This window comes from Melitaea cinxia, chromosome 14 (genome assembly GCF_905220565.1).
Source record: "Melitaea cinxia chromosome 14, ilMelCinx1.1, whole genome shotgun sequence".
Classification (NCBI taxonomy): Eukaryota; Metazoa; Arthropoda; class Insecta; order Lepidoptera; family Nymphalidae; genus Melitaea; species Melitaea cinxia.
This window is the reverse complement of record NC_059407.1, coordinates 11049403-11077280: the sequence shown is the minus strand read 5'-3', so window position 1 is coordinate 11077280 and position 27878 is coordinate 11049403. Positions and strand designations below refer to the sequence as shown.

Here is a 27878-nt window from a genome sequence, read left to right as displayed (position 1 = left end):
TTATTTGTTTACAGGATGAGTTCAACTGACACAATAAATGTGACAGCACAGCCAATCTCTGAGAATACACACGAGATGCTGACTTCTGTGTTCCTCGAGACCCGGTCTGCTCAGGTCATTGCGGGCATATTTGTATGGGCCGCATTATTCATAACTTGCCAACAGGTAAATATTATTTATTACTTATCATTAGACTTATGATTTTGACTAGCTCGTTGGCGCAGTTTGTAGTGGCCCTGCTTTCTGTCCCGCAGGTTACGGATTCGATTCCCGCCTAAGTGTGGGTGTAATATTTGTATTTATATATTTATATATGTATTATTTCTATGTATATTTATTAAAAAAAATAATTATAACAGTCGACTGTTACCTGTAACAAAAAAATTAAGTTGCTTACCATAGGAACAGACGACCATGTGTGTATGTTATAAGATATTTATTTATTTATGATTTATTCAATCTTGAATACCTTTTAAATTACTCATAGTAGTTTATTAAATCATTCGTATTGTGCAATCTAAACACTTCACACTCAACGTCGCCTAGTAAGATTTACTCCTGTCTCAGGGATCTCGAAAAAAACATTGTACAAACACAAACGCCCAGACCGCGGCAAATGTCTGTATGACCTATACAAATGTTTGTCACTAGCAGGTATCGAACCTGAGAAAAGCGAAAGCTAGTGCTACGTTAACGCACCGTTATATCAGTGTTACCAGAAATTTTTGCCCGTCTGGTCGACAAAGTGCCGTGAAATTATCGTACTGGCGGAACAATTATACCCAAAAAAATACCCAAAAAAACAAAAAAAAATATGTTTGAAATTCATGTTTTTATATATAAATTACATTAAACAACAGTTTTCAGTGTTGACAGTGTCATTCAGCTGAAAAAAAAGGTCGTCCGCTTCAAAAAAATCTGAACAACTATTTTCAAATTTCAGTCGGCCAAAAAAAAAAGGCTACCGCTACTTCAGATCATCGTAAAATTTCAACAAATTTCTAACTTGCACTTTTGTAGTACTCAGTTAGTAATTTCGGCCTTAATAATTTAGTTATGCGTGATTCACATTGTGTATTAAAGATTTACAATTGTCCAATTATCAAGATTGTAACAAAAGCTAGTGATTTTTGTAGAATGATGCAATTTTTTTTTATAACAAATAATAAGATCGCAAACATCATATTGAGGTCTAATCTCATTCATTGTAATGAGCTACAATAGATCAAAGATGTTCTGTCTTTTAATAACAATTATTCAGTTACAAATACAATCTTAGATTTGATATCTAACTAACACTCTCATTTCATCATCATCACTTCAGCCTATCGCAGTCCACTGCTGGACATAGGCCTCCACAAGTTCGCACCAAAAATGGCGTGAACTCATGTGTTTTGCCCATAGTCACCACGCTCTGGGCAGACGGGTTGGTGACACTCTAACAGTATATTTGGACTAATTATTACAAGTACATATTTATCCAATAGACAACAATATTTTAAAACTATGGGATTGATAACGTTTGGGTTTGATAAAAATTAATCATGATCGCGTAGTGTTATGTCGAATGTCTCAATGAGTAATAATAACAATTTTGCTTTAAAACATTAATTTATTTTAGAATAATTTTCCCTGCACGATCTTTATAAAAATGTAAAAGGTAGTACATATCGGTATTGATTTTACGCTTAGTGATATATTTATCATTTTTAACCGACTTCCAAAAAAGGAGGAGGTTCTCAATTCGACTGTATTTTTTTTTTTTTAAATAACTTTTTTATGATAATTTTAACTATGAAATGAGATTTAAGGCTAGGTATTCCTGCAAAAGTAGGCATTTAGCGCTGAGCCGGCCGCGCGTAATAATACTTCGCGCGGACACTGCGGCAGTGAACTCGCATTGCAAACGTGACCCCGCCGTCACTGACACAGTGCAGAATTAAGCAGTAGGATAATTTTATTTGGCTTTAAAATAGAAAGGCATTTATTATGATCATTTTTTATAGTAGTAATAAATAATATCTAGTTTCGTAAATAAATGAAAGAAGTAAAGGATTTTAGGGTTATTTATTTTAAAGACTGTTTGACATAAATAGAATAACGGGTATCAAATGAAACAAATTACATTACGAATTTTAAAATATTATTATGTATCATCTCAATAAAATAGTCTGTAATTAAATTAGTTCTCCGATGTTGATGAATTTTAAAATTACTTCATCGGCATAGGCGTAAAAATATAACAGACAGACTGACTTTTGAATTTTGTAATTGTATTTACTTAAAATAAAAAATAATTGTATTTGCTCGCAAACGAAAAAAACCGACTTCAATTACATCGACAAGTAATAAAATGTAGATCGACGAAAAAATAGTCAAGTATCTAAGCGTTATCAAAGATTACTCAAAAAGTAGTTATCAGATCTCAATAAAATTTACATGTGACCACATGATAAACATCAACTTTCGATTAAATTAAAAATTATCAAAACCGGTACACCCAATAAAAAGTTATGCGGATTTTCGAGAGTTTCCTTCGATTTCTCTAGGATCTCATCATCAGATCCTGGTTTTCTTATCATGGTATCAAACTAGGGTAGCAGTAAAAAGTTATGCAGTATAATACAACGTAGGTCGACGAAAAAAGCGTCAAGTAAAAACGCATTATTAGATATAACTCGAAAAGTAGTTGTTAGATCTCAAATAAATTTAAACGGGACCAAATGACATACACCACCTTTTGATTAAAAAAAATTTGTCGAAATCGGTCCACCCAGTCAAAAGTTCTGAAGTCACATACATTGCAGTCGAATTGAGAACCTCTTCCTTTTTTGGAAGTCGGTTAAAAATATAATTTAGATTATTCATTTTTAGCTGTGTACGAGTGTAAGGTTTGACATGTAGCGTTGCTTAGTTTAAACTAGTGTCAAAATTATTTTAAAACTCATTTAATTTTAATTGGCATGTGCTTTGTGCCGGCATTGAATCATCAGGGTTATCAGAGCTAGGATTAGGGGGATCTATGGCAAGCTTTTCATATTCCTTTTGACTTGATATGTCTCTAATGGGCATACCTCTTGCATTTCTACTGTCTATTATTTCAGGCAGCAAGCAATTCATATAAAATGTTAATAATTTAGGTTTCATATTAGTATTCCAAAATACATCATCCTTTTCTATCAATTGTGTGTATATTTTTTCATTCTCGCCTGCCCATATGGCCAAAAGACACTTTTGTCGTTCTGATACGTGCAACTGACCTTGTATTTGGTGATACCAGTTAATTTTTTTATTAATTGTGGTTGTTTTAATATTTTTATTATACTTTAGAATTCGTATCTTGTTTTCTTCTACTGCAGTAGAAAGTCCTTTTTTATATGCTGCAATTGGACACTTGACTTCGACAATAGTATCATGTCCAATTAAGCCGTCAAGGGTTGCCCCTATAAAAGGGTAATCTTTGTCAATAAATAAACCACAGGGTGCAATGATAACACCTTCCTGCTGTTGTAATTGCTGCAAAGCAAAGCTCGACTCCGTGTGCAACAGTCGTGACATGGGACAAATTTTTTCTGTAAAGTAAGTTTTTTACGAGAGGAGCTGTACTTGAGGTTACTTTTCTTTTGCATATAAGGCCTAAGTTTGAAGCAGTTACTAGGCTTTTTCTGATTTCAAGCCACTCGCCACTGTCTCTCTGCAGTATCGTAGATCTTTCTACCTTGTGTCTGTCAGATGTAACAGTTTCTAAATTTTTTAGAAATTCTTTCTTTGCTGTTTCTCATTCTTTTGGCGACATATCAGGCGCTGAACAGGTTGAACCATAGTCGTTTTGCCCATTGTTTAAGTCTTTTAGCACTCTTCGTTTCTTTACTGGGTTTTCCATATTTAATTTTCGTTTTTTTGCACGTCGTTCTTCAATTTCTCTTGCTTTACCTCCAGAAGTGTTACCTTTTAAGTAAGTTAACAGTTTGGATTGTTGATACTGCAGCTTTCGTGTTAAACGAAACAACGGCGGCTGCACACCTTCCTTGGTAGCCACCTTTTAAAGCAAAATTTATTCTTTTGCCTCCAGTAAATTTTGCTATTACGCTGTTGAAGCACTCTACCTTATTTGTGTTCACATTTTCGACCAAACTTCGTGCTTTTGAAGCTACGTTGGACACAATTGCATTGATCCTGAACAGAAAAATTGAATTTATTATTTTTAAAATTGAATATATTATTAAATATGTTTATATGCGAGCGACAAAGACAAAATATGGGGAGTCGGTGTGCGAAATTCTTCGTACTCCACGTCCGTACTGTAATAAGTGAATAGTTCCATATAATGTATTTATTATTCTTCTTTTTGAACCTACTGATAAAGTTAGACTGTGGTCAGTAGGTACGGATATTGAATCCGCACTAATATTAAAAATACGAGAAATAAAACTTACCATATTTTGTTCGCTATTATTATTAGTTCTATTAATCAAAATTATTATAATATGAAAATATGCTTTACGCAACAGAAGGGACTCGCGCGCAAAAAATCGTCACACGTCCTATCTCGGTAACGTCCCGCTGGACAATGCGAGCGCCTCGCGCGGATCGAAAATCACTTGAAAAATCGATAAAAAATTAATAAATTTATTAAAAAAAAAAACATCGGGTGAAATACCTCCAGTTATATATGACCTTTATTTAGGTAAGTAACTCATAATATTAAATCAGTTATTTTAAAAATAAAACCGAAAATAGAACATAATATGACCCGAAAAGAGGTAACTTTGTGAATTTATTCTATCGAGCCAAATTTATCAAATCATGTTTCCATCGGATATAATCCCTAAAGTATACCCTAAACAATATTAATTAAATTTATTAGATTACAATTTCACTGTTTACTATTTCAAAAATGAATAACTAGAAACGTGTTTTGCTGGAATACCTGAAACAGCTCCCCTTAAGAAATGTTAACAAAAACAATTTATTTCGTATGTTTATTCAGATTATAGCCTGATATAAGTAAAGGTTATTTTATAAATTTTATATTAAAGAATTTCGGAAGATGTAATGATTAAGTATAAAATTTAAAACAGTTTACTATACCTATTCGCAATCGTGTAGGCGTATCTTGTAGTTAGTAGGTATACCGTCTTCGGTTACGCTCCATTACGGCTTACTGCATATAAGTATGATACTTGGCCATTCACGGTTCTAAGGAATATTTTTTATTTTGTTAGCTATATGATTTCCGTACCAATTACATATTTAATTATCGTACACGAACTTCTTTTCTCTTTCCAAACGCATTTACTAAGTTGTAATACACCTTGTAAAATTTTATTTATTTATTTTTACTTAACACTTTATTGCACATTTGAAATTTATAACCTCTTACAGACAACCTCCAAAAATAGAGAAAATATTGATAAAATTAACAATAAATTATAAAAATAGATTACTCAAATTACATATTATATACAGTACACGTAAATAAATCAAATTACAAAAAATCAAATAGCTCAATATACGTACAAAAACATATTATACACCTTTCATATAAAATAAATAATCTATACGCATAAATAAAGTAGAAGTATCTATCTATGATTTCAAAATAACTGCTTGTCAAGTCATCTTCATCATTATCATCATCATCATCATCATCATCATCATCATCATCATCATCATCATCATCATCATCATCATCCTCATTATCATCATCATCATCATCGTCATCATTCTCATCATCATCGTCATCATCATCATCATCATCATATCAGCTCACGAACGCCCACTGCTGAGGATAAGCCTCCCCTAATGTTTTCCACGACGATCGGTCCTGCGCAGCACGCATCCAGCGGCTTTCCGCGACCCTGACCAGATCGTCGGTCCACCTCGTGGGAGGTTTGCCAACACTGCGGCGCCCGGTACGCGGTCGCCACTCGAGAACCTTTCGCCCCATCGGCCATCGGTTCTTCGAGCTATGTGCTCTGCCCATTGCCAATTCAGCTGTGCGATCTTTCGAGAAATGTCGGTTACCGTGGTTCTCTTACGGATCTCCTAATTTCTTACTCTATCACGTAGGGAAATACCGAGCATTGCCCTCTTCATCACCCGCTGAGCAACTTTGAGCCTTCTTATGAGGCCCATATTTAGCGACCACGTTTGGGATCCATATGTCATCACTGGCAACACACACTGGTTGAAGACTCGTCTTCAGGCACTGCTTCGCCGCGTGGTAACCGGCGTAGCAGTGTCTGAAGACGAAATGAGCAGCTCATCCCGTGGGTATCGTAAGAAGCGATAGAAGGAAAAACAGCTAGAGCGCCTTCTAAACACATGGTCTCAATTGCGATCGCCAACCCGCCTTGCACGCGTGGCGATTACGCCAAATCCCCCTAAATGGCTTTTCAAGTGTATGTATATATTTACACGATACTAAAACATAAACAAATGATTTTAATTTTTTGTCTGTCTTTCTGTTTATACGGGTTAATCTTCGGAACGGCTGAACCGATTTTTATGGGACTGTAACTGACAGGTTCTGGAGCCACAGATAGGCTTCTTTTTATTCCGGAATTCTCACGTAATCAGCATTTATGCGGAAAATAAACTATTGTTTTTTCTAAAAAGGTTTTTAAATGTTTGTCTATAAGTCTGGATATCTGTCTCTAGAATGGTTAAATAAGATAAAAGAGGTCACATAGCAATATATACTTTTTATCGCATAATTCGCATGGGATCATGATAACGCCGTTAAAAAAATAATGAGTATTCAGATAGAATTTCGCATGCGAACAAAGTCGCGGGTACAGTTAATTAAAAAAATATTGACGTCATTCTTAAATTTATTTTCTAAGTTGTTGTAATGTTACAGTTAATTTGTCGTAAGTAGTTATGATAAAATTAATTTATAATTTTACTAGCTGATCCACCAAACGTTGTTTTGCCATATATGTATATGTTGCAGTCAGAACTCTTAACCAGTCAAAAGTACTATTGACTAGCGAAATCAGTCAAAAGTACTTTTGACTGGACAAGTTGGTCAAAAGTGGTTTTGACTGAAAATTATTGGTTATTAGTACTTTTGACTGCAAATTCGCGGTTAAAAATACTTTTGACTGACGCTCTCCGTCAAAAGTAGTTTTAACTGCAAAAAAGCGTCAGTTAAAAGCACTATTAACTCGTTAGATGTGAATAAATTTAGTCAAATGATCCTGATAAACCATAATAAATTTATGCCCGCGATCTTCTTGCGACTGCATGTCAATCAGATCGACTTGGCAGCGGCTGTTCATTTCAGTGTGCAGGATCAGTTTCTAAACCTGACCCATCCTTTTCTTGTTTTTCTTCCTTTGGCATACTTCGCACATTGATAAATATATATTAATCATTTCTTTTGTAACATTAGCGTACTTTTTTGCCGTTTCATTCTTAAGTCTATCGCGACCACCATGCCCTATAGAAATATGAGCAGCATCAATAATGTCGTAGATTTCCTCAGCCGGCAAAAATATTTGACAGGTTCTGTGTTTGTAACTATTTTTTTATGCCACAAACTTCAATGTGTTAAAGCGTTGTAGTCTACTGTACTGTAATGGTGTTTCCTTTTCATTAAATTTCGCGTCTTCCACATCCATTGTAAACTTTTCAAATTTTTCTTTTGTCATCACATTGAAATGACTATCTTTCGTATCTTCCATCGCTAAAATTATTTGCAAATAGCCTTCTTTCTTTTCGTAGTCGCTCATTTTTATTCTAATATCAGCACGTTCTCCACTAATAATGAGTAATATAAAAGTTTATATTACCGTTTGTCGTTATTTTTATCGACCACCTTATATATTTAAGAGTTTTGACTGATACAACGTGTCAAAACCACTTTTGACGGAATCATTTAGTTAAAAGTACTTTTAACCAGCTCCATTGGGCAAAAGTACTTTTAACTGTTATTTTAGTCAAAAGTATTATTGACTAAAGCAAACGGTCAAAAGTACTTCTGACTGATTTTGCTAGTCAATAGTGCTTTTGACTGGTTAAGAGTTTTGACTGCAACATATATAATTAGCCGCCTTAATCTCCCCCCTTGTCACTTAAGAGTATGAAAAATAATTGTTGGCCGATTTTCAGACCTATCCGATATGCACATAAAATTTCATAAAAATCTGCCCAGCGGTTTCGGAGGAGTATGTTAACTAATATTGTAACACAAGTATTTCATAAAAAATATTTTAATTATATACGGGGTATAAATTACAGATGTTTTGATAATGATGATGATGAAATCTGACGATGAGCTACTTTTATCGAAATTTCAATTAAAAAATAAACCTAACCGTGCCGATGCAGATGTAAAAGTATTGGGTAATTTCGAACAGTGGCTGAGTCTGACGGAAATCAGCCGCACGCGTTTCTTGTATTATAATCTTACTTTAATATAAATCGGCGACGGCACCGAAACTATCGTTATTTAATATTTGTAACTGTAAACGAAACCGATATAACTTAATTCAAATATCCGTATCCGTATCTGTATCAGAAATATCCATCCATTACCTCCCGGGTGTAAATAGTATTAAATAATAGAATATCATTTTTTGAATTTACCATTTTCTATCGCTCATTTTTAATGAACTCTAATGCCATTGCATTTTCTCTGTAGACAGTGAAAGTTATACCAAAGATAGTGATCTCACGATGTGACGAGTTAATCGAGTGTTCGTGTTCAACATGTCACGCTTCCTTCTTCTTTAACTTTAATTATGTCAATAATTGCAGATTATTGAGAAAATGTAGATACTCTGACATTTAATAGACACGGTCTAACGCTTCTAATATTTATAAGTTGCTGAGTTATCGATTTTATGAGCGCTTTATTTATGTTAATGATAATATTATGTTTTGATATAGAAATATATAGTAATAATGTCCTAATGGTGTATTAATATACACTAGTTGGGTAGCTGTTCGTTGTCTTTAGAATGAGTATTATAATGTAAACAGTGTCAGTCTAAAATCTGGAGAAAACGTAATACCTATATGATCAAATTATTTAACAATAAGATTACCCGTGCACCTTTTTAAAAGTATTTATATGTTTGTGTTTATGCTGTTTTCATACATCGGAATGTTAAGTTATAAAGTTTATAATTTTCTTTTTTTTGATAAACAGACATTTTAAAGCGAAAACAAACTCACGTTTTTAAATATTAATGTCGATTAAAAATTGCAGTTTTCCAATTTCAAATTATGATTTTAGTGTAATTAATTTAGGATAATTAGACATTTGATATTAATAGAAAAAAAAAAAATGATTGATTCATTTTTTAGACTACAATTTGTTAACTAATTTATTTTCTCGGTATTTTCTATAACCATTTTCACTACACATAACATCTACACAAAATAAGTTTTAAATATTAGTGGCAGTTTTTAAAAGCATGTTGAAAGAAAAATTTGGATAGGTTTACTTTAGTTTTATAACTGATCGAATCTACATAGAATATTTTAATAATATGTAGGAAAGGCCTCTATCGATACGACTGGCGATGGCTCATCGTTGATTAACGGAGATTGATTTTAAAAGGTCGTAGAGTACTGTTTTTTTTTTTCGAATAACTCTTTAATCTAAAGGCCGGTTTCACCAATTGTTGATAATGCTATTTGACGGATGACGATGATGTATTATTCTTTTTCACGATCAAATTTTACTGTATTTAAGAAATAATTCTTAATAATTAATATGGACCTAAAATTTGTAGTTTATTAATTGAGATGTAACAGGTCCTATTGCCCTATTTCTACCTCCTGTTCTTAAAGTCTAATTGTAACTTATTATTATACCGTATTTACAGGATAAACTATATATAGGTACATAATAGGCCTTGACAACTGCCAACTGTTTCCCCAATTGTGGATAACTTTTTAATGGATGACGGTATACATATTTATGATATTTTATTATTTTTCACTATCAAATTTCACTATACTTATGGGATATTTCTATTGAATTTTTTTATCTAAATATTTTAATTACTTCATTGAGGCGAAATAGGTCTTAATAACCTATTCTAACTCCTATTGTTATAGTATATTCGTAACTTATTTGCTGGATGAAGTTTATCCACCACAGTTGAAACAGGCCAGTTCTCTTCTGTCGGGGCGTAAGTTGAAGTACAATAGAGATGATGTCTAGTTCACTTATATTATAAAGAGGAAATATTGATTTCTCAACTCAACAAACAAACTTAGAATCGACTGGACCAACTTTAAAATTTTATTTCACTAGTGTTTCCAGGCTTTATTTTAATAGGATAAAACTGAACAGATAATATCGTGTAAATCACGCAGGCAAAGCCGCGAGCAGAAAACTAGTAATTAATAGTCAAACGTGTGTTCATGTTCCCAGCATTATTGACTATTTCTCTAAGAAGTCTGAGAACATTCGAGACTTTTTATTTCGCGCTTGTTTTCATAATGTCCTTAAACCGAAACCGCTTTATAAAATGGCAACAACTTGTCAAGGTCGTATAAAGGCTTGAATTAATTATAATACAAAATCTGTAGGTACCGAATTCGTATTAGGATGTATTTTTAAATGAATAAAGTACACGTTTTAGCATATCTAATTTATTCTAATAAAATTGTAATATAGATAAAACTAAAGCTTGACTTGTACGTATTTTTATTTATTTCAATATTTATTATAATAATAATCATCATCTTTATAATCAGCCTTTTAAAACAGTCTATGCTGGACGTAAGACGCTTCCCCTAAGGTACAAAATCTTACCACTCGCTTTAGCCATTCTGTCACTGCCAGTTACCATTCTCAAATCGTCTGTCCATCTGGCTAGAGGGTGTCCAGCACTACGTTTGCCGAGCCATGGCCTCTATTCGAGAACCTTCTTGCTCCATCGATTATCGGATCTACGACAAATATGGCCAGCCCGCTGCCACTTCAGTTTGCTACATGTCTGAACTATGTCAGTCACTTTCGTCTTCTGCCGGATAGTCTCATTTCTGACCCTTTCCCTGAGATTCCGAGTATAGACATCCATAAATTTTACCATTAAAACTATGTCGTCGTCAAAGCGGAGATGCGTGAGGTACTCTGCATTGACATTGATGCCCATTCCATCCTACGATAGTATCTTAAAGACCTTCTCCAGTTGGTTGGTGAAGACTTTTAGTGATTTAACATCACTTTGCCCTACACATCGAAGCAGCTGGATGGGTCTTGTCTGGTGGTTCTGAACTTAGACTGACATATTTGTGAGCACATAAAGATTACTCTGCATCTCCACATAACGCCAATCGACTTGGCACCGCTGCAAAGACTCCAAGAACAGCCCTGGTGTCGATGTAGTCGAAGATTTTTTCGTAGTTCACAATGGCTAAACATCGGCCGATATATTATTATAATATAATAGTAATATTATTGCTTTATGTAATATGTATTATACCATAAGATCTAAGTTGAACGCTAAGGAAGGTTTCGGTATTTTTTTAAATCGGTCTCCAATTTTTTTCTTAGATCATTATTTGTTTTTTTTAGTCGCCATATGTAAAGCGCAACATTGTAAACTTGGGTAGTTTCTTACATAGAACGGTTTAATGATAACTTTCTTTGACAGGCGGAACTATGTACAGAGAGAAATTTTTGCGTTTACTTTTCTCTTTAAAATTAGTTTTATAAATAAAGAACCGTTCTTATTGAAAGTATAGACTGTAAAAAAGGAAAATATTTTACTAAAGTGAAATGCATTACGCAGCTATATCATATTAAGAATTAAGGGTTCTTTACTTCCTTGATTAAGTAAATGCTTCACGAGGAAATAAAATTATATATATTATTATTTAAATAAGTCCGCAACAGGAAACAGATTGCTATTGAAACACATTCACAGTAATTTTTGTTATTATATCTGATTAAACAAAAACAAATGACAAAAATATACGAGAATATACGATATCATACACTAATTTAAACTGTGTTGTCTACCGATTTCTCAATGTATAATTATGGCAAGACAAAGATATTAAAACTATGCAAATCTGCGTTTATACCTGCAAGTCTAATTACATTCGTGTTTTTATGGAGAATGATTGTAAAAGTTTAACTGAGGTAGGGCACACCAGGAAACATCCTGCTCATAATCTGGAGCAGCCCGACTAGTACCTCGACCTTACAAGAATATTGCAGATAAATAATATTTCTTTCAAGTAGTGTTGTGTTTCTATGGTGATTAAGATAACCAGAGCTTTTGGAGGATTGTGGCTAACTTAAGGTCGGCAACGCGCTTGCGATGCTTCTGGTGTTGTGGGCGTCTAAAGGCTACGTTAAATAATCACTCACTATAATGTAAGCTTTATGCTTATTTGCCGACTTTGTTGTATAAAAATAAAATGCGAGTTTTCGGTTGACGACGCCTTGCCACAACGGTCACAGCATTGTTGTTTGTGGCGGTTGCGGATTCGATCATGTGCGGGACATGATAAAAACTTGTATTGGCCATACAGATATACAGTTATACCATACAGTTTGCCGCGGGCTGAGTGTTTGTGCAGTCCTTGTGGATCTCCCCGCCATGCCTCGGGGAGAACGTTAAGCCGTCGGTCCTGGTTGTTATCATGTACACCTGATAACGATCGTTACTCATAGTAGGGAATATCCGCCAACCTGCATTGGAGCAGCGTGGTGGGTTTATCTCTGATCCTTCTGAGAGGCCTATGCGGCATAGGCTATGCCCAGCAGTGGGATATTACAGGCTGAAGCGTTTCGGTTAAAATTGTTAATTTTAATAGATACACTAGAATCATTACAGTGTCATCATTATGATACTAATATTATTAAAATTATTTTTTGTTCAAACCATATTCCTTGTTCAATATTTGACATCGCTTGAAATTTCTAAATTTATTCTTAAATGGCACGAGTTATAAATAAGCACATCCGACGCTTACGAAATCCTAAAGAATCGTGTTCCTAAAGTAATCATGTTTATCAAATATAATATCTGCACATTTTCACCTTTTTTACAAGACATAAATTAGATTAAATTACTTTATTTGTCTAATGTATTCTAAATATACCTAATATTAAGAACTTAATACACAAATAAATCTTGCAAATTTTATCTTTAAATAATAATATTATTATTTTGGAAATCATATTTAAATAACTACGAATTACATATTGATAAAATATGAATAATAATTATTAAATATTAAATATTATATATATATATATATATATATATATATATATATATATATATGTTACTTATTTTATTTTAATAAAATATTTTCGATGTTACCGACAACTATGAACCGAAAAATATGAACTGATTATTTGAATGATAAATCACGAGTGCATTTTGAAAAAAGGGGGAAAAAAATAATCGATCTGGAAACATGGATTTGAACCGGGGTCTTCTTGGTCAGTCCCGACCGGCCGATTTTCCACTGGAGCTATTATAACCTTATTAACAAATTTACCTTCGTATTCTAATGATATTGTAGCCATTTTTTCATTGCCTAAAAACAGGGATAAAAAGACATTTTCTAAAAATGAATCCTAGCTAGATTGATTTATCGCCCCTTAAACCCCCTGCATACTAAATTTCACGAGAATCGTTGGTTTCCGAGTTTCATATATATGTATATACAATATGTGTGTATATATAAAAGAATTGCTCGTTTAAAGATATTAGACTACTGATCTAGCGATTCTATATTCCTATATTGTTTTCTAATGTTTACGCGAATTTCGCTGATTATAATGAAAACTTTTTCGGATTTCTACCATGGTCACGGAAGTCCTCCCGTGACCATCCTTGCTGTAAAGTATCCGAAACGTCGGGCATGTAAAAAATCTAATTAACCGCGATAAATCAGAAAAAGTTGTGTCATTATACTAAACTTTTTTTGAGAATAATGAACACAAATAAAAAGAAACCAATTTGAAGTCGTCGTTTCGAAGTTATGCGCGTACATACATTTCGAAGATACGTTTTTATTTGATACATTAAATAAATTAAGATAATGTTCGATACAGTTTAAATCGGTCAATCATTTACTAAAACTGGAATTGAGGTAGAATATAAAACTGGCGTTCACCAATATAAGATCACAGACGGCCTTGGCGAAAAATAGATTTGAAAGTGCGGTTAAATTGAAACTTTTAATACTGTCTAGAATGTCGTCGTCATTTTGAAAGCATCGATACAAAAAGAAATGGTTATAATTAAACTACAATAATTTGAAAACTATTTTGTTGTTTCTTTAAAAAAAAAGCTGAATATTCTATTTTTCGAGATAGGTATAATATATATAATATGCCTGTTTTTGTCAATAATATGAATTGTTTTAGAATAAGGTTGTCACATAAGAGAATTATAAATGTATCTGAGCAATGAAGAATCTTAAATATTTGATACTTAAGTATGTGTAAAGAGAAATAAAAAATATTTGATACTTAACTATGTGTAAAGAGAAATAAAAGGAAACCTATACACGAATGTAATTCGACAACACGTTGACGCAGCCGTCACAGCAATGCTTGCGCTGACGGTCGTAGAATCGATCCCCGCTCATGGCAAACATTTGTATAGGCCGTAAAGGTTTTTGCTTTCTAATCCGTAATGCGTAAATTCTTGTAGGGACTGTTAAGTGTAAGGTGTTACGTTTAATTTGTAGACACCGTACCGGGAATTAACTTCCTTTCATACACATCAGTTATTGTGTAAATACTCCACAAGTGTAAACATAAGACGTTCATAAAATATCGAGAACTGTATCTTTATCGAGGTGTTGAAACTTTCTAGAATATAGACTATTTGAATCATGATGTGTGATGCGATAAGGTTCGTAATTATATCTAAAATACGCGTTTGTTTCTGAACGTGTCGTTATCGTTTACGACGAAAGCGGACCGAGTTTTACAGCTGATAACGTTTGATGACTTCGACAATAATAGAAATTCAGGTGTTCATACAAAAAATAATCTAGCACGACTGAACTATGAGTAATTTACATTTTTATTTATTTTGTTTTTATTTTATTGTCCACCACAAATATATGACAAAAAAAGAAGAGCATAAATATATTACAGACAGTGAAGTACAATGGGCGGACTTATGACTAACTAGCCATTTCTTCCAGACAACTCAGACATAAAAAGGAAACTTATTATTCAAATTAGGCAGGTGGTTTAGATAAAAAGATGGAGCAGATATATAGATGATATCATGATATAATAGATGGAGAGAATAAACTTATGTAAACGTAATAATGCTACAACTATAACGTCAGGAAAATCATCTTCTTCATTTAGTTAATAGGGTTTTAATATTGCTATATTAGCACGAATGACTTCACGTACAAAAGTAAGAATAAGAAAACTTTATTTGTAAAACTATGTACTTAATAACATAATAAGTTGGTTCCTGGTCTCTCAAAACTAGGAAAGCCAGTGATTTATGAGCTAGTGAATCGAAGAGAAAATTAATCAGTTACCTACATCTATGAAAACGAACAAACAAAATATGTGTCTCAATGCAACAAATTATTAAAAAATATTAATATGAAGCAGTGTCAGCAGTCTATATTGAGAACTGAAATACGATTTATAAATAGTTTCATAACTCTCTTGAGAGATGCGTCATAATTCCATTGTTAAATTTTCTTGATAGATGAATGTTCCCAATGTTTACATTTTCCGTTAATAAAGTATGTTGTCAGAGTTTTCATTATTTAAACAATATGTTACATTCAGTGAAACACCTGTAACGTTATTTATATCATTGTATTAATTCATTGCAGATTTATCAACACCTGCGCTGGTACACAAACCCGTCGGAGCAGCGTTGGATAGTACGCATATTGTTTATCGTACCGATCTATGGCTGCTACAGTTGGATCTCGCTTCTCTTCTTCAATGGCAATTCGTATTATGTTTACTTCTTTACGGTCAGGGATTGCTATGAAGGTATTTTTCATTTTAATTTCTTTCGTTTATACATATAGTAATGTTTACTTAATAATTTATAGGAAAAAATCTCTAAACTGATTCAACAAATTGAGTAAGTCTTTACTTTCAAAGTATGCGTCAACTAACTCTAAAAGTAAAATAATATATGCCATAATTACGCCATAAAAAACCAATGTTACCCTCAACTTAATAACATTAAATAACCCTATACTTGTAGTTATTATCGTCTTGAAATGACTTACTTAGACGAAACTTAATCCGTTAATGACTTTCATGTCAATACAGTTGCTATGGGATAGAATCGCTCATTGTTCTCCTAGGCTAGTTCAGAAATATACTTTGACGTTTATGTCCACGTAGTACGTCATTGTATCATTGTGATCTGTTTGTTTATAATATGTCCGTGATCTGCCCTTATTTGGTTAATGAAAGTTATGTTTCTCTATGTATGGGTTTGATGGGTAACGCTTAAAATAAATAAACAATTCACACAACTATTGCTATGAAATTTCTGTCTTGGGTCCGCATTCAATGCTAGCACAAACATCCAGACCAGAACAAACATTTGTATCGGCCATATAAATAATTACTATCAAGGGGATTGAACATACCGACACCTACCACGATAGCTAATTTCTGCGTAGTTGTATATGAAATATAAATGTACCTATATGACGCCTCAGAAAAAAAAAACAAATAACAGTGAAAAACAAATTTCAAATTATATTTACAATTAATAAAATGAGAACAACACGAATAATCGAATCAATTAATACACATTATTAAGAATTACTCAAAAACTACTCGTTAGATCACGCTAAAATTTAAATGAGACCGCCGCCTGCCAAGCATCGCTTTCGAATAAATAAATAAATAAAAAATCAAAATCGATACACCCAGTAAAAGTAATGATAGTCCGGTCAGTTTAGACATTCGAATCTACATAAATTTACAACAAGCTGAAAATTGGTGAAATCGTTCTAAATATAATCTTACATAAGTATAAAATTCTCGTGTCACAATGTTAGTTAACATACTCCTCCGAAACGGCTGGACCGATTTTTATGAAATTTTGTGTGTATATCGGGTAGGTCTGAAAATCGGCCAATATCAATTTTTCATACCCCTAAGCTATAAGGGTGGCGGGGGGTTAAGGGGGTTAATAACATATATGGCAAAACAACGTCTACGGGGTCAGCTAGTTATAAATAAAATTTGATAGTTTCCCATCTTTATTATACTATATACTTTATTGCACTTAAAAAAAGAATATACAGAAAAATACACGTATTGTTGATGGCAAAGCTGTTAATAAAATATTTTATAGATAATTATATGATGTACAATTTTTGTCTGAAGTATTTTAATGATAAAACTTACCGTTTTGCTGAAAATCGCACAACACTCATTTTTTTACCTTTGACCTTAAATAAAAAAAATTCCATACAGGGGAAAGATGGGGAACTTCCAAATTTTATAATTATATTTTGAACGATTTCACCAATTTTCAGCTTGTTGTAAATTTATGTAGCTTCACTCTTATTTTTTGGTTTAATTTGACCGGACTATGACGTAACAGATATAAATATTGTCGGATTGAGAACCTCCTTCTTGTTTTGAAGTCAATTAAAATATTTTTGCTATCTTGTTTTATTTATTTAACATAATTATAATGTTTGTTTATACACAATTTTATGGCACAACACAATTTTATAAAAACTTTACCACATACCATTTGCTGTCGACATTTGAAACAGGTAGAGCACAACAGGAAATATCATGCTTAAAATCTGGAGCAGCCCGACTTGGGAAGTACCTCGACCTTACAGAAGATCACAGCTAAATACTGTGATACTGCTTCTAAGTAGTATTGTGTTCATGTGGTGAGTAAGGTGACCAGAGCTCCTGGGTCCCAGAAGGGTCTTCAACCCATTTGCGATGCTTCTGGTGTTGCAGGCATTTTTAGGCTACGGTAATCCCTTACCATTAGGTGTGCCTTACGCTTGTTTACCGACCTAGTTATATAAAATAAAAATCGATTACTACACCTGAATAATATACACTACTAAAAATGAAATCCGCACATGCGGCATGCGTCTAAGTCTACTATTATTACGTGTGCATTAAATGAGGAACTTGCCGCTGTAATGAAGCAAAACATATTACCTATATCGTAATTACAAAACTACGTTATACTCTTGTTAGACCGTATGACCATACCATACTATTGTTTTTCAGCGTTCGTGATCTACAGTTTCCTATCCCTATGCTACGAATATTTGGGCGGGGAAGGTAATATAATGTCTGAACTGCGTGGGAGGCCAGTACGAGCGTCATGCGTTAACGGTACCTGCTGTTTATCCGGAGCCACTTATACCATCGGCTTCTTGAGGTTCTGTAAACAAGCAACACTACAGTTCTGCCTTATTAAGCCTGTCTGCGCCTTTATCATCATATTTTTGCAGGTAATTATTATTTTTCCTCTAGCTGACTTGAGAACTGTGCCTCAGAGAGCACGTAAAGCTGTCGGACCCAATTGTTATCATAGATATTAGATAGTGATATTAGAGAAATATATCCTCCAACCCGCAGTGGAGCAGCGTAGGGGATTGAGCTCGGAAACTTCTCTTACATGGAGAAGAGACCCAGCAGTGGGATGCTAGAGGCATGAATCATTCATGTCATAAAGCTTTTGTATGGGTGTGACCTTATGAATAATATTTTGACTGTTTTATCATTTTGTATAAAGTCTAAACAGTTATCAGCGTGTGGATTTAATTCTTTTATCATGTGAACATCAAATACAATCATAGATAACGATTTTTTTTTGTCATTACTGATTTAAATTTTTTAGTCTACAATTAAGCGTCAAAGCGCTTTATTTTTTGGTAATATGAGAAATTGTTATTTTTTTTTTGTCACTGAATATAAATATAATATAATATATTTTTGCCAGTTTTCTTAAGACATATTGTCTTATCTAAATTCGATGTCTTACTTAGAATAGTTTGAATTCTTATAAAGCCTTACATTAAATTCACTTTCCTTACATATTGATGCATTTATTTTTTACTCCAAAATTTTATTACAAAGAAAAAAGCGTATTTTTTTTATCTTAAACACGATAATTTATTTATTGGTTTTATATATTAAACGATCGAGTCGTTCATAATCCTTCAACTAATTAAATAAATATTGCGTAAGGCCTACATTTAGCAATCCCTCGACGCTTGTTTTACTGTTTACATCATTTTCATTACATAAATACGTTTCGAGGTATATAATATCTGCCTGATCAGATGACCTCATTCATATTCGTATGACAAAAAAGTAATGATTTTGGTATCCAGATGTTCAGGAAAAGAATGCTTTTATGAGGATTTGTCAAGTATAATAAATATTGTTGAACTGTTTCTTTAGTACCGTTAAATAAAAGTAAAAAATCTATAGCTGACCCGGCGAACTTCGTTCCTTTACCTATTTGTTGTTTTCGTGAACATATCGAATTATTTTCATACAAACCTCGTCCTAACAATTACTAACTTAAAAAATATAACTACCCAGGCGCGGTCGTTTGGTATTTATGTGTATACGTTTATTTCGGCAATTCAATTTTATACAGATAAGATCTTTTGATATCAAAAAATACTAACTTTGTTAAGTCATCATTACAGCCTATACAGTCCACTGCTGGACATAGGCCTCCACAAGTTTACGCCAAAAATAACGTGAACTCATGTGTTTTGCCCATAGTCACCACGCTGGACAGGCGGGTTGGTGACCGCTAACTTAACTTAACTTTGTTAAGTATTTAGTCAAAATAATATTAAGTTATTGTTAATAAACTGTTTATAATATGAGATATTAAAATATTACAATTAGATAGATTTATTAAATTTTATCAACAAAATCTGTTATCAGTGATAAGAACGTTTCAAACGAGGACAAGTTCCCGGTACTCTCTTTTAACAGAATTAGTAATGATTTCATTTGACGTTTTGAACGACTACAAGATTTTATTTTCATTTTGGTGTTCTTTGTGTCATGTTACAACAACATAATGTAAATTTAATCATAGCCTATTAATGAATTAATTAATGAATGAATGATAGAAAATATTAGTCGAGGTAGCAATAAAAGTGTTTTCGTAGCGTACAATATTATTTTATGTTTTGTGTCGCTTATAATATTGGTATGCTCATTGAATTTTGATGCTTAACTAACAATGATTTGTATTCAAATAAGAAATGTTTATTTCATTACAACTATAACTTTCTAGTTGTTATTAGTCATTTTATCCAACGCGTTTGAAATAGAAAGTAAGCAAAATCTTTTTTTACGTGAAATATTTAAATAATATGTACATTAAAAACATTAAAAAATCAAAATGAAATTAAATTTAAAATAAATTAAGACATGGATACGAAAATGGATGACGATCACATACCTGTTGTTATGTCTTCAAACCTAATTCAAAATCATAAATTAAACGCTAAGCCTAAACAGCTATTGAAGCTACGTTAATATAGTTATTATGATTTATTATTTTTTTGTTTGCAGGTTGCAGGACATTACCACGATGGTGATTGGAGTCCTGATGGAGGCTACCTCTATATAACGATAGTCTATAACTTCTCTGTGAGTCTGGCGCTGTACGGTCTCTTTTTGTTCCTTGGAGCGACTCGTGAAATGTTGAAACCGTTCGACCCCGTGCTTAAGTTCTTCACTGTAAAATCTGTCATCTTCTTATCATTCTGGCAAGGTAATTTTGATTAAAATAACACACAGTCAATAATTTTAACTAAGAGCCTATCATATCTATATTCACCATAGGCCTTAACCGTAGAAGCTAATATAGGTTACACCTCACGTCAAATAATTAACCACAACTTTTACATTTACCTTTGCGATTGTAAATGTCCAATAAATAGAATTCGATGCTGTCACACATCAGGCAACTTAAATGGGAAACACAAAATTTGTTATTATATTTATTTATCATATATATATAATAGGCCTTTAGACAAATGAGTAATAAGTGCAAACCTTATTTTAGGTGTAGCGCTGGCTATCCTCGAGAAGGCCGACGTCATATCGCCGATCATCGACTCGAACGGCCTGCCGACCACGGCCGGCACGGTGTCGGCCGGCTACCAGAACTTCCTCATCTGCATCGAGATGCTGGCGGCCGCCGTGGCGCTGCGCTACGCCTTCCCCGCCGCCGTGTACGCGCACGCGCACCGCGACCCGCACCGCTCCGTCACCATGCAGTCCATCTCCAGCAGCCTCAAGGTGAGGACGGCGCTTCAGCCCGTTACGTCGACTGCTGGTCGTACGCCTCTCTCCCCGTGTCGGAGAAGGTCGCAGCTTAATCCGCGTGCTCCAATCCCGTTACGTCGACTGCTGGTCGTACGCCTCTCTCCCCGTGTCGGAGAAGATCGCAGCTTAATCCGCGTGCTCCAATCCCGTTACGCCGCACTGCTGGCCGTACGGCTCTCTCCCCGTGTCGGAGAAGATCGCAGCTTAATCCGCGTGCTCCAATCCCGTTACGCCGCACTGCTGGCCGTACGCCTCTCTCCCCGTGTCGGAGAAGGTCGCAGCTTAATCCGCGTTGCTCCAATGCGGGTTGGCATATTCCCTATTGTGAGCGACGATCGCTATCAGGAGTACATGATAACGACCTGACAGTTTAACGTGTTCTCCGAGGCATAGTGGGGAGACCCAGAAGACTATTGACTACACCGGAAATAAATATTTGTGTAAAATGAAGACATATATCCACTCCGAGCGGAAATCAAACCCGCGATCGTCGGTGTTTGCCTAGACACCGACCGATCACTCTTAAACACACTACACTGTACTCAGTATTCTGCTACAATACTGTACTTCAACTGTAGCCAATGCTAAGCATTTTATATCACTGTATACTACCGCAGTACTGTACGAGCACATCCATCGCCAAATACCCTTTAAACACTGTCCATTGGTGCAATATTGCTCTCGATTATCGTGTACACACAATACAGGCGATATTGTCAACAATGCCAGATAGTTATAGTCAATTACTGCTGCGCAATAGCAAGACGTAACATAATCGTCTATCCTGGATATTTTTCTAAGCCACTAACTGATACAATCATTAAATATAGAAAATACGAGTGTGCTTACATGACTGAAGTAAAACTTCTTCACAATAGGCCTGCACTGTGTCTTAGATATACGAAATGTAATCGGCTATGAGAGAAAGAGAGAAAGAAAATGTGTGTTCGCACTTTTTCTCTTGCTCCGTTCGCCTCGCCCAATTACACTTTTCGTAACGCTCTCGTCACGCATTCACCAGCTTGCTCCCCAAGTCAAGCGTGTGTCATGAAGTTTTACTTCGAAAATTTCCACCAAAATGTGCTTAAAAATTTGTTTGTGTTGCAGGAGACTATGAACCCGAAAGACATAATGACAGATGCGTTCCATAACTTCCACCCTCAGTACCAGCAGTACACCCAGTACAGCTCCGGTGAGTGACTGAATGTTTTTGTGCATGATTACCGCTGCCTGGTCATTTATTTGCTTGTCATTGGACAGAGCTAGTGTAAATCTACCAATAAATGAATTATTAGAATATAAATATATATTAAAATTCTTAATTTTCTCATTGACATTAGACAATTACATTGAAGAAACGGTTTACAAATTACACCAAGAAGTTTTATAGAGAGAGAATGGTGTCTTTTTGCCTTTCAAAAATAGTAAAGTCACTAATATTTTTGTCCATTCGCCGTACAACTCGTTCATTCATTGGCAATTTTACCCTAATTCTTAAGAGAATGAAATCAATTTTCGTTTATATGAATGTCTTTTAAAGCTAACATTATAGTGTCAATTTTGGAAAGTTTAGATAGAGTATATTATTTTTTAAATCTTGTAAGTAGTCTAAGATTTTTTCTAATTTTTTTAGTATTTTTTTTTTTTTATTTATTTAAGTTTTCGATGATAAATTACGGTATTTTGATATTATGACTTTAATGCTATTTTAGTAATAGTGTTATAGTAGATTTTACGTAGGATCTTGTCTTATTTTACGTAACTAAATACTCCTGTTGATAGAGGGAGTTATTGTTATTTTTTGGTTATTTTCTTACAGATGTCACTTCTCACCTGCCTTATGAAAAACTATAAGCTCTGCCATAGCTGTGCTCTGCATGAAGTGCATTGCTGTCTGTCTGTCCATTGTATACATATTTAATTAATATAACGATCATTCTACGATTATGTAACATGCCAATACAAACAAATAATTCTTTAACATAGTAAAATCAATTTTTTTTTTTTTTCGGAAATTGATAGTATAAAATGTTGATTGGCAAGTTACATGTTTCTACCGAGCATGGAAACACCATGAATTAACATTAGCTACATAGTCTAATTTTATCATCGAAATATGTATAAAAAAAAAAATTATTTTAATGGAATATAAAAATAACAATCATTCTAAAATCCTAAATAAAAGCTTCAATTTTTATTTTTATTCATTATTCCAATAAAATGATAAAAAATCAGTTATCGTACATTGTTTTATATTTTCAAACAATACAAAGTATTGGATTTCAGTGCTCGGTTAGCTTATAGGGTAATGTTTTTTTTTTTTTAATTGTATATTTTATTTTTTATTTTATTGTAATTGTCAAGGTATTTGGCTAGTCCGATTTTACTCGCATGAGCCAGTGTCACGCAATCTAAACAAAATATTTACTATAAAAATTTAAAAAAAAGATAACACAATATTCTAGTTATTAAAAAATAATATGAAAAATATAAAAAAAAAAAATTAAGTTACTTTTTAAGACTTGCGTGTGTCATTGGTTTTATGTTACTACAGAAACATAATATAATAAAAGTAGATATAAAATAGTAAAAAAATATGCTTTTATTTGTAATAATAATAATTAGTTGTATAAGTTCGGACTAATCATTGCCATTTTATAAAGTCGTACCTTTTTATTTGTACTTAAAGCTTAAGGACCGGTTTCACCCGTTGGGGAATAAGTTTATCCTGCGAATAAGCTACGAATGGACCATAACAGCAGGTGGAATAGGCCATTAGGACCTGTTTCTCTTCAATGAATGAACTACAAATTTTAGATTCAAATTTGCGAATATCAATATCTAATAATCCAATGGTAAAAAAATAATAGGTACAAAAACTTTTATCTAATGGATCTTATATCTACGAAACTTACATCTATCTTCAATACTTTTATCCACAACTGGTGAAACAGGTCCTAAATATGATAGTTCTGGGTAGTGTAAATGTTTATTTTTTCTGTGATTATTTTCCTTTTTTTTGTATAATTTTTTGTTACTTGTCTTTTTTTAGTTAGAGGATTAAATCCATAAAAAAGCTAGGCTTACTTTAATCGATAAAATAACGAAATTTTAATACAGGTTCAGTTTTTATCTCCACCTTTAAATAGATTTTTTTTTTACGAAGGTAAGTCAAAACTCCAATTTTGCCTGACCAAAGAATTTAACTGAAATGAAAATAGGAAGCAGGCAAAAATGTTAATTATATTACTTAGCTTTGTATTTACGCAACGTGTTAATGTTCTGTTTTTTCTTATTTAAAGTTTTAATGCTAAAGAGTTAATTAAGTTTAATATTTTGTGAAGATAAAAGATTGCTCTAAAGGTGTTAACGATTACTGTCTTTAATTATAGAGATTAAGTTTAAATTTTAAAGAATATTCATGTCGTCTTCAGACAGTTTATTGAAATATTTGTACCCGGCGTCTACTACACTAATAAACGATTCTATCAAATTGCTGTAGATTTTATTTCATATATATGAATATATATTTGAATTTTAGGAAACGGCCTTGAACAAGGTGAGTAAGAAATATTTTAAATAAGCTTTTTATATTTAGTTGCTAGCATGCTGCTATGTGTGTGTTCATACATTTTGCACATATATGATCTAAAGTATTTAGTAACTATTTCATACATTGCATTGTGTTGACAAAATTGTCCTCATCAATCATTAAAATACTTATGAGTAAATTAATACTGAATGTCTGTTGTTAGATGTAAGATTATGATTGTTTTAATATTAACAGTAAACTAAGTACCTATTTATTAAAAAGTATTTTTAAATTTGCCAACAACAGAACATACTACATGACATAGTACACTACACACAAAAAAAATGTATTTACAAATTTTTTTCTTTTCTTTAAAGTGCCATAACATAGATATTCTTGGACTGAAACGGTGTTGGCCATTTTTTTTTATAAATTGTAATAATTTTTTGTGGTCACAAAAAGAAATGGTAGTTATCTCTTTTAAGAATGGTTTATCTCTTCTAAGAATGGTTGTTACCTCTTTTAAACTGCTTCAATGTAAGAAAAATCTTATCCTTAGGAAATATGAGGGAATATCAGGGAAACTGTCATAATAAACATTAACTATTTGAATGAAGTTATTTCTTAGATGATTTTGTTCCTTGAACATTGATTTTACTAATAATGTTTTTCAATTATCTTAAAACAAATTGTAATAATAATAATCTTAAAACTAAATAGTAATAATAATAATTGAATGAATGACAAATAAAAGAACTAACAGAAGTTGTTTCTTAATAAAATAAATATTAATGGTTTATATTTTCATCTGGCAACTAGCAGATTAGCCACCACAGACTAAAACTACTACATAAAGTGCTTGACATTGTTTAAATCTAATAAAATAAATCGTGTCGAAAATCCCCCTACGCCGTAGTTTATGAAGGTGTGTGATTTATAAGAAGCCAAATTAACCATGATGTCTCTTAAGAATTAAAAAAAATATATATATCAGATAGTTGAATATTTCCATTTAGTTGCTGAGTTTGTTTTATTCACATTATTATTAATTATAGATAGCACATAAATTGCATTTTCAATTTTATCGAAAACAAACTTCACATAACACTTCCATACCATAAGCACTATTGTAATAGAGTTCTTAAAAAAATGGAAATTAGAGGGATGACATTCATTTACGTTTTTCTTTTATTTTGTACTGATCAGAAACAAAATAACAAAATTCGTTACTTGTGTTCAGCAGCAACTAATTTTAAATGAAAAATAATAAAATTACCTTTGATATTTTTTGAAGTTATACTTCTTTGGCACGTTAGGGAAAAATGATATGAGTAAATTTTTACGATGCGCGCGCACACCGTCATAAAAAAAAACCGACACCTTGAACTTGGCCAGTCAACGAAAAAGAAGTTAGTAACGTGAAGTTAGCTAGCCATTGAAGTATAACTTTTTACGTATGTACGTACATAAGTACACTTTTTTTAGATTTATTTGATTTAACATTCATATTGCAAATTCAACATGAACACTCAGTAGTCTTACGAAATTCAGCATACACAATTTATTAGGAGTATAAATTAACATGTACTATTATTTATATTCCATATGACCTTAAAAATTTAGTGATGCGAGGCGCTGGTATTGGCACTCGTGGCTCAGAAGAAGGAGCAGCGTTGGCGCCTCGACCACCACCCCAACGTGTAGCAACCATCAGCCATGCCACAAACTATCACGAAAAAACGACTCTACTCAGTTCTGATGATGAGTTCCAGTGAGATAATCAACAGTGTTACCATGTGAATACCAAATAAATTCGTACACCGTTTTATTAAAAAACCGGAGGCATGCAAAACTGAGTCATTTTCCGGAAATATCTTGTAAAATACAAAGAGTAATATCTATAACTCTTGTTCTTTAAATATTGCTAACTTTTTTTATTTTTTAATATTGTGTGGTATATTTCTCTGAACGTTCCTATGCTATCTGAAAATTGAGATAAATTTTTGAACTCCAATTAAAATTAAGAAAAAAATCCGATCTTCCAAAGCTGTTGACACGATGTGATTTTTTTTTTTAGTTTATGACGAGATATATTACAAAAAAAAATATCCTTTTTACGACGACAATGGCGCGCCAAGGTTCTATTGTATAGTTATAGATTAAAAAGAAAAAAAACTGCTCGTAGTTTTGTAACACTGTAACAGCGGTGTACAGATATGTAACATTAATCAAAGAAAATAAAATGAATTGAAATATTATTTCACCTTTATATCTTGCACCGGGTCATTCAAATAGGTTTATAACATAGCGTATTTACAATGAAAAAATAATGTATCTAAATGTAAAATAGAATTAAATTAACAATAACAAACAAATATAACATTTACTGTAGGTTTTATTTCTAAGTAAACCATTTTGAAATTATAAATATCACCAAAATATTTTGTAATAACTAATTGTAGGTAAGTGTCTGATAATTTTATAGTTGTCGAATATTAATTTTATATACTGACTAATTTGAATATTTAACATGAAATTATTTCCTTTATAAGTTATTGTTTATCTTTACTATAATATATATTATTGTAAACTAGCACTCCTTCAGCTTAAAATTAAATGATAAAAATAGCCACTGCCTAACCTCGAAGTAATTCTTGTACAGTTTAGAACTGTAGTCACAATTAAATATCTAATATCCTGATAAAATATACTGTAACTCAAATTAAAAACAATTTTTAGAATCATGATATGGAAATGATCGTTCTGTACATACTCGTAGTACTCAGGTAAATATTGATAGGACCATTTCTGCACTTAAAATTTTCTAGATAGCCAATGTATGATATTTGTCTCGCCTGAGACTTGCTTTAATTACAAAACTGCATTGCTTCGCCGTCCAATTAAAATTTTTATGCACTTCCATATTCTTAAATAGTTATTATATACAAATACTACATAGATGTCGCTTTGTCTTTACAAAAAAAAAAAAAAAAAATATTATTTCTATTAACGTTCGAGTAGAACTATTTGCATCCAAGTATTTAA

At 32.8% G+C, this 27878-nt stretch overlaps 1 protein-coding gene across 1 annotated transcript; it reads left to right on the top strand.

Moving 5' to 3' along the window:
• On the top strand, positions 1-27091 carry LOC123659503 (transmembrane protein 184B). The gene is made up of 7 exons (XM_045594716.1): positions 1-165; positions 15814-15979; positions 18221-18447; positions 20543-20744; positions 21039-21274; positions 22409-22493; positions 26457-27091. The coding sequence occupies exons 1-7, from the start codon at positions 16-18 to the stop codon at positions 26606-26608; spliced, it is 1218 nt and encodes a 405-aa protein (XP_045450672.1). The 5' UTR covers positions 1-15; the 3' UTR covers positions 26609-27091.
• Positions 27092-27878: the final 787 nt, after the last annotated feature.

What these genes read in the sequence shown, in the direction of transcription:
- LOC123659503 (XM_045594716.1), top strand. Translation starts at nt 16, where the DNA reads ATGAGTTCAACTGACACAATAAATGTGACAGCACAGCCAATCTCTGAG. An exon ending in GGTCAGGGATTGCTATGAAG is followed by an intron (nt 15,980 to 18,220) that starts GTATTTTTCATT and finishes ATTGTTTTTCAG; the next exon opens with CGTTCGTGATCTACAGTTTC. An exon ending in TTATCATCATATTTTTGCAG is followed by an intron (nt 18,448 to 20,542) that starts GTAATTATTATT and finishes TTTTGTTTGCAG; the next exon opens with GTTGCAGGACATTACCACGA.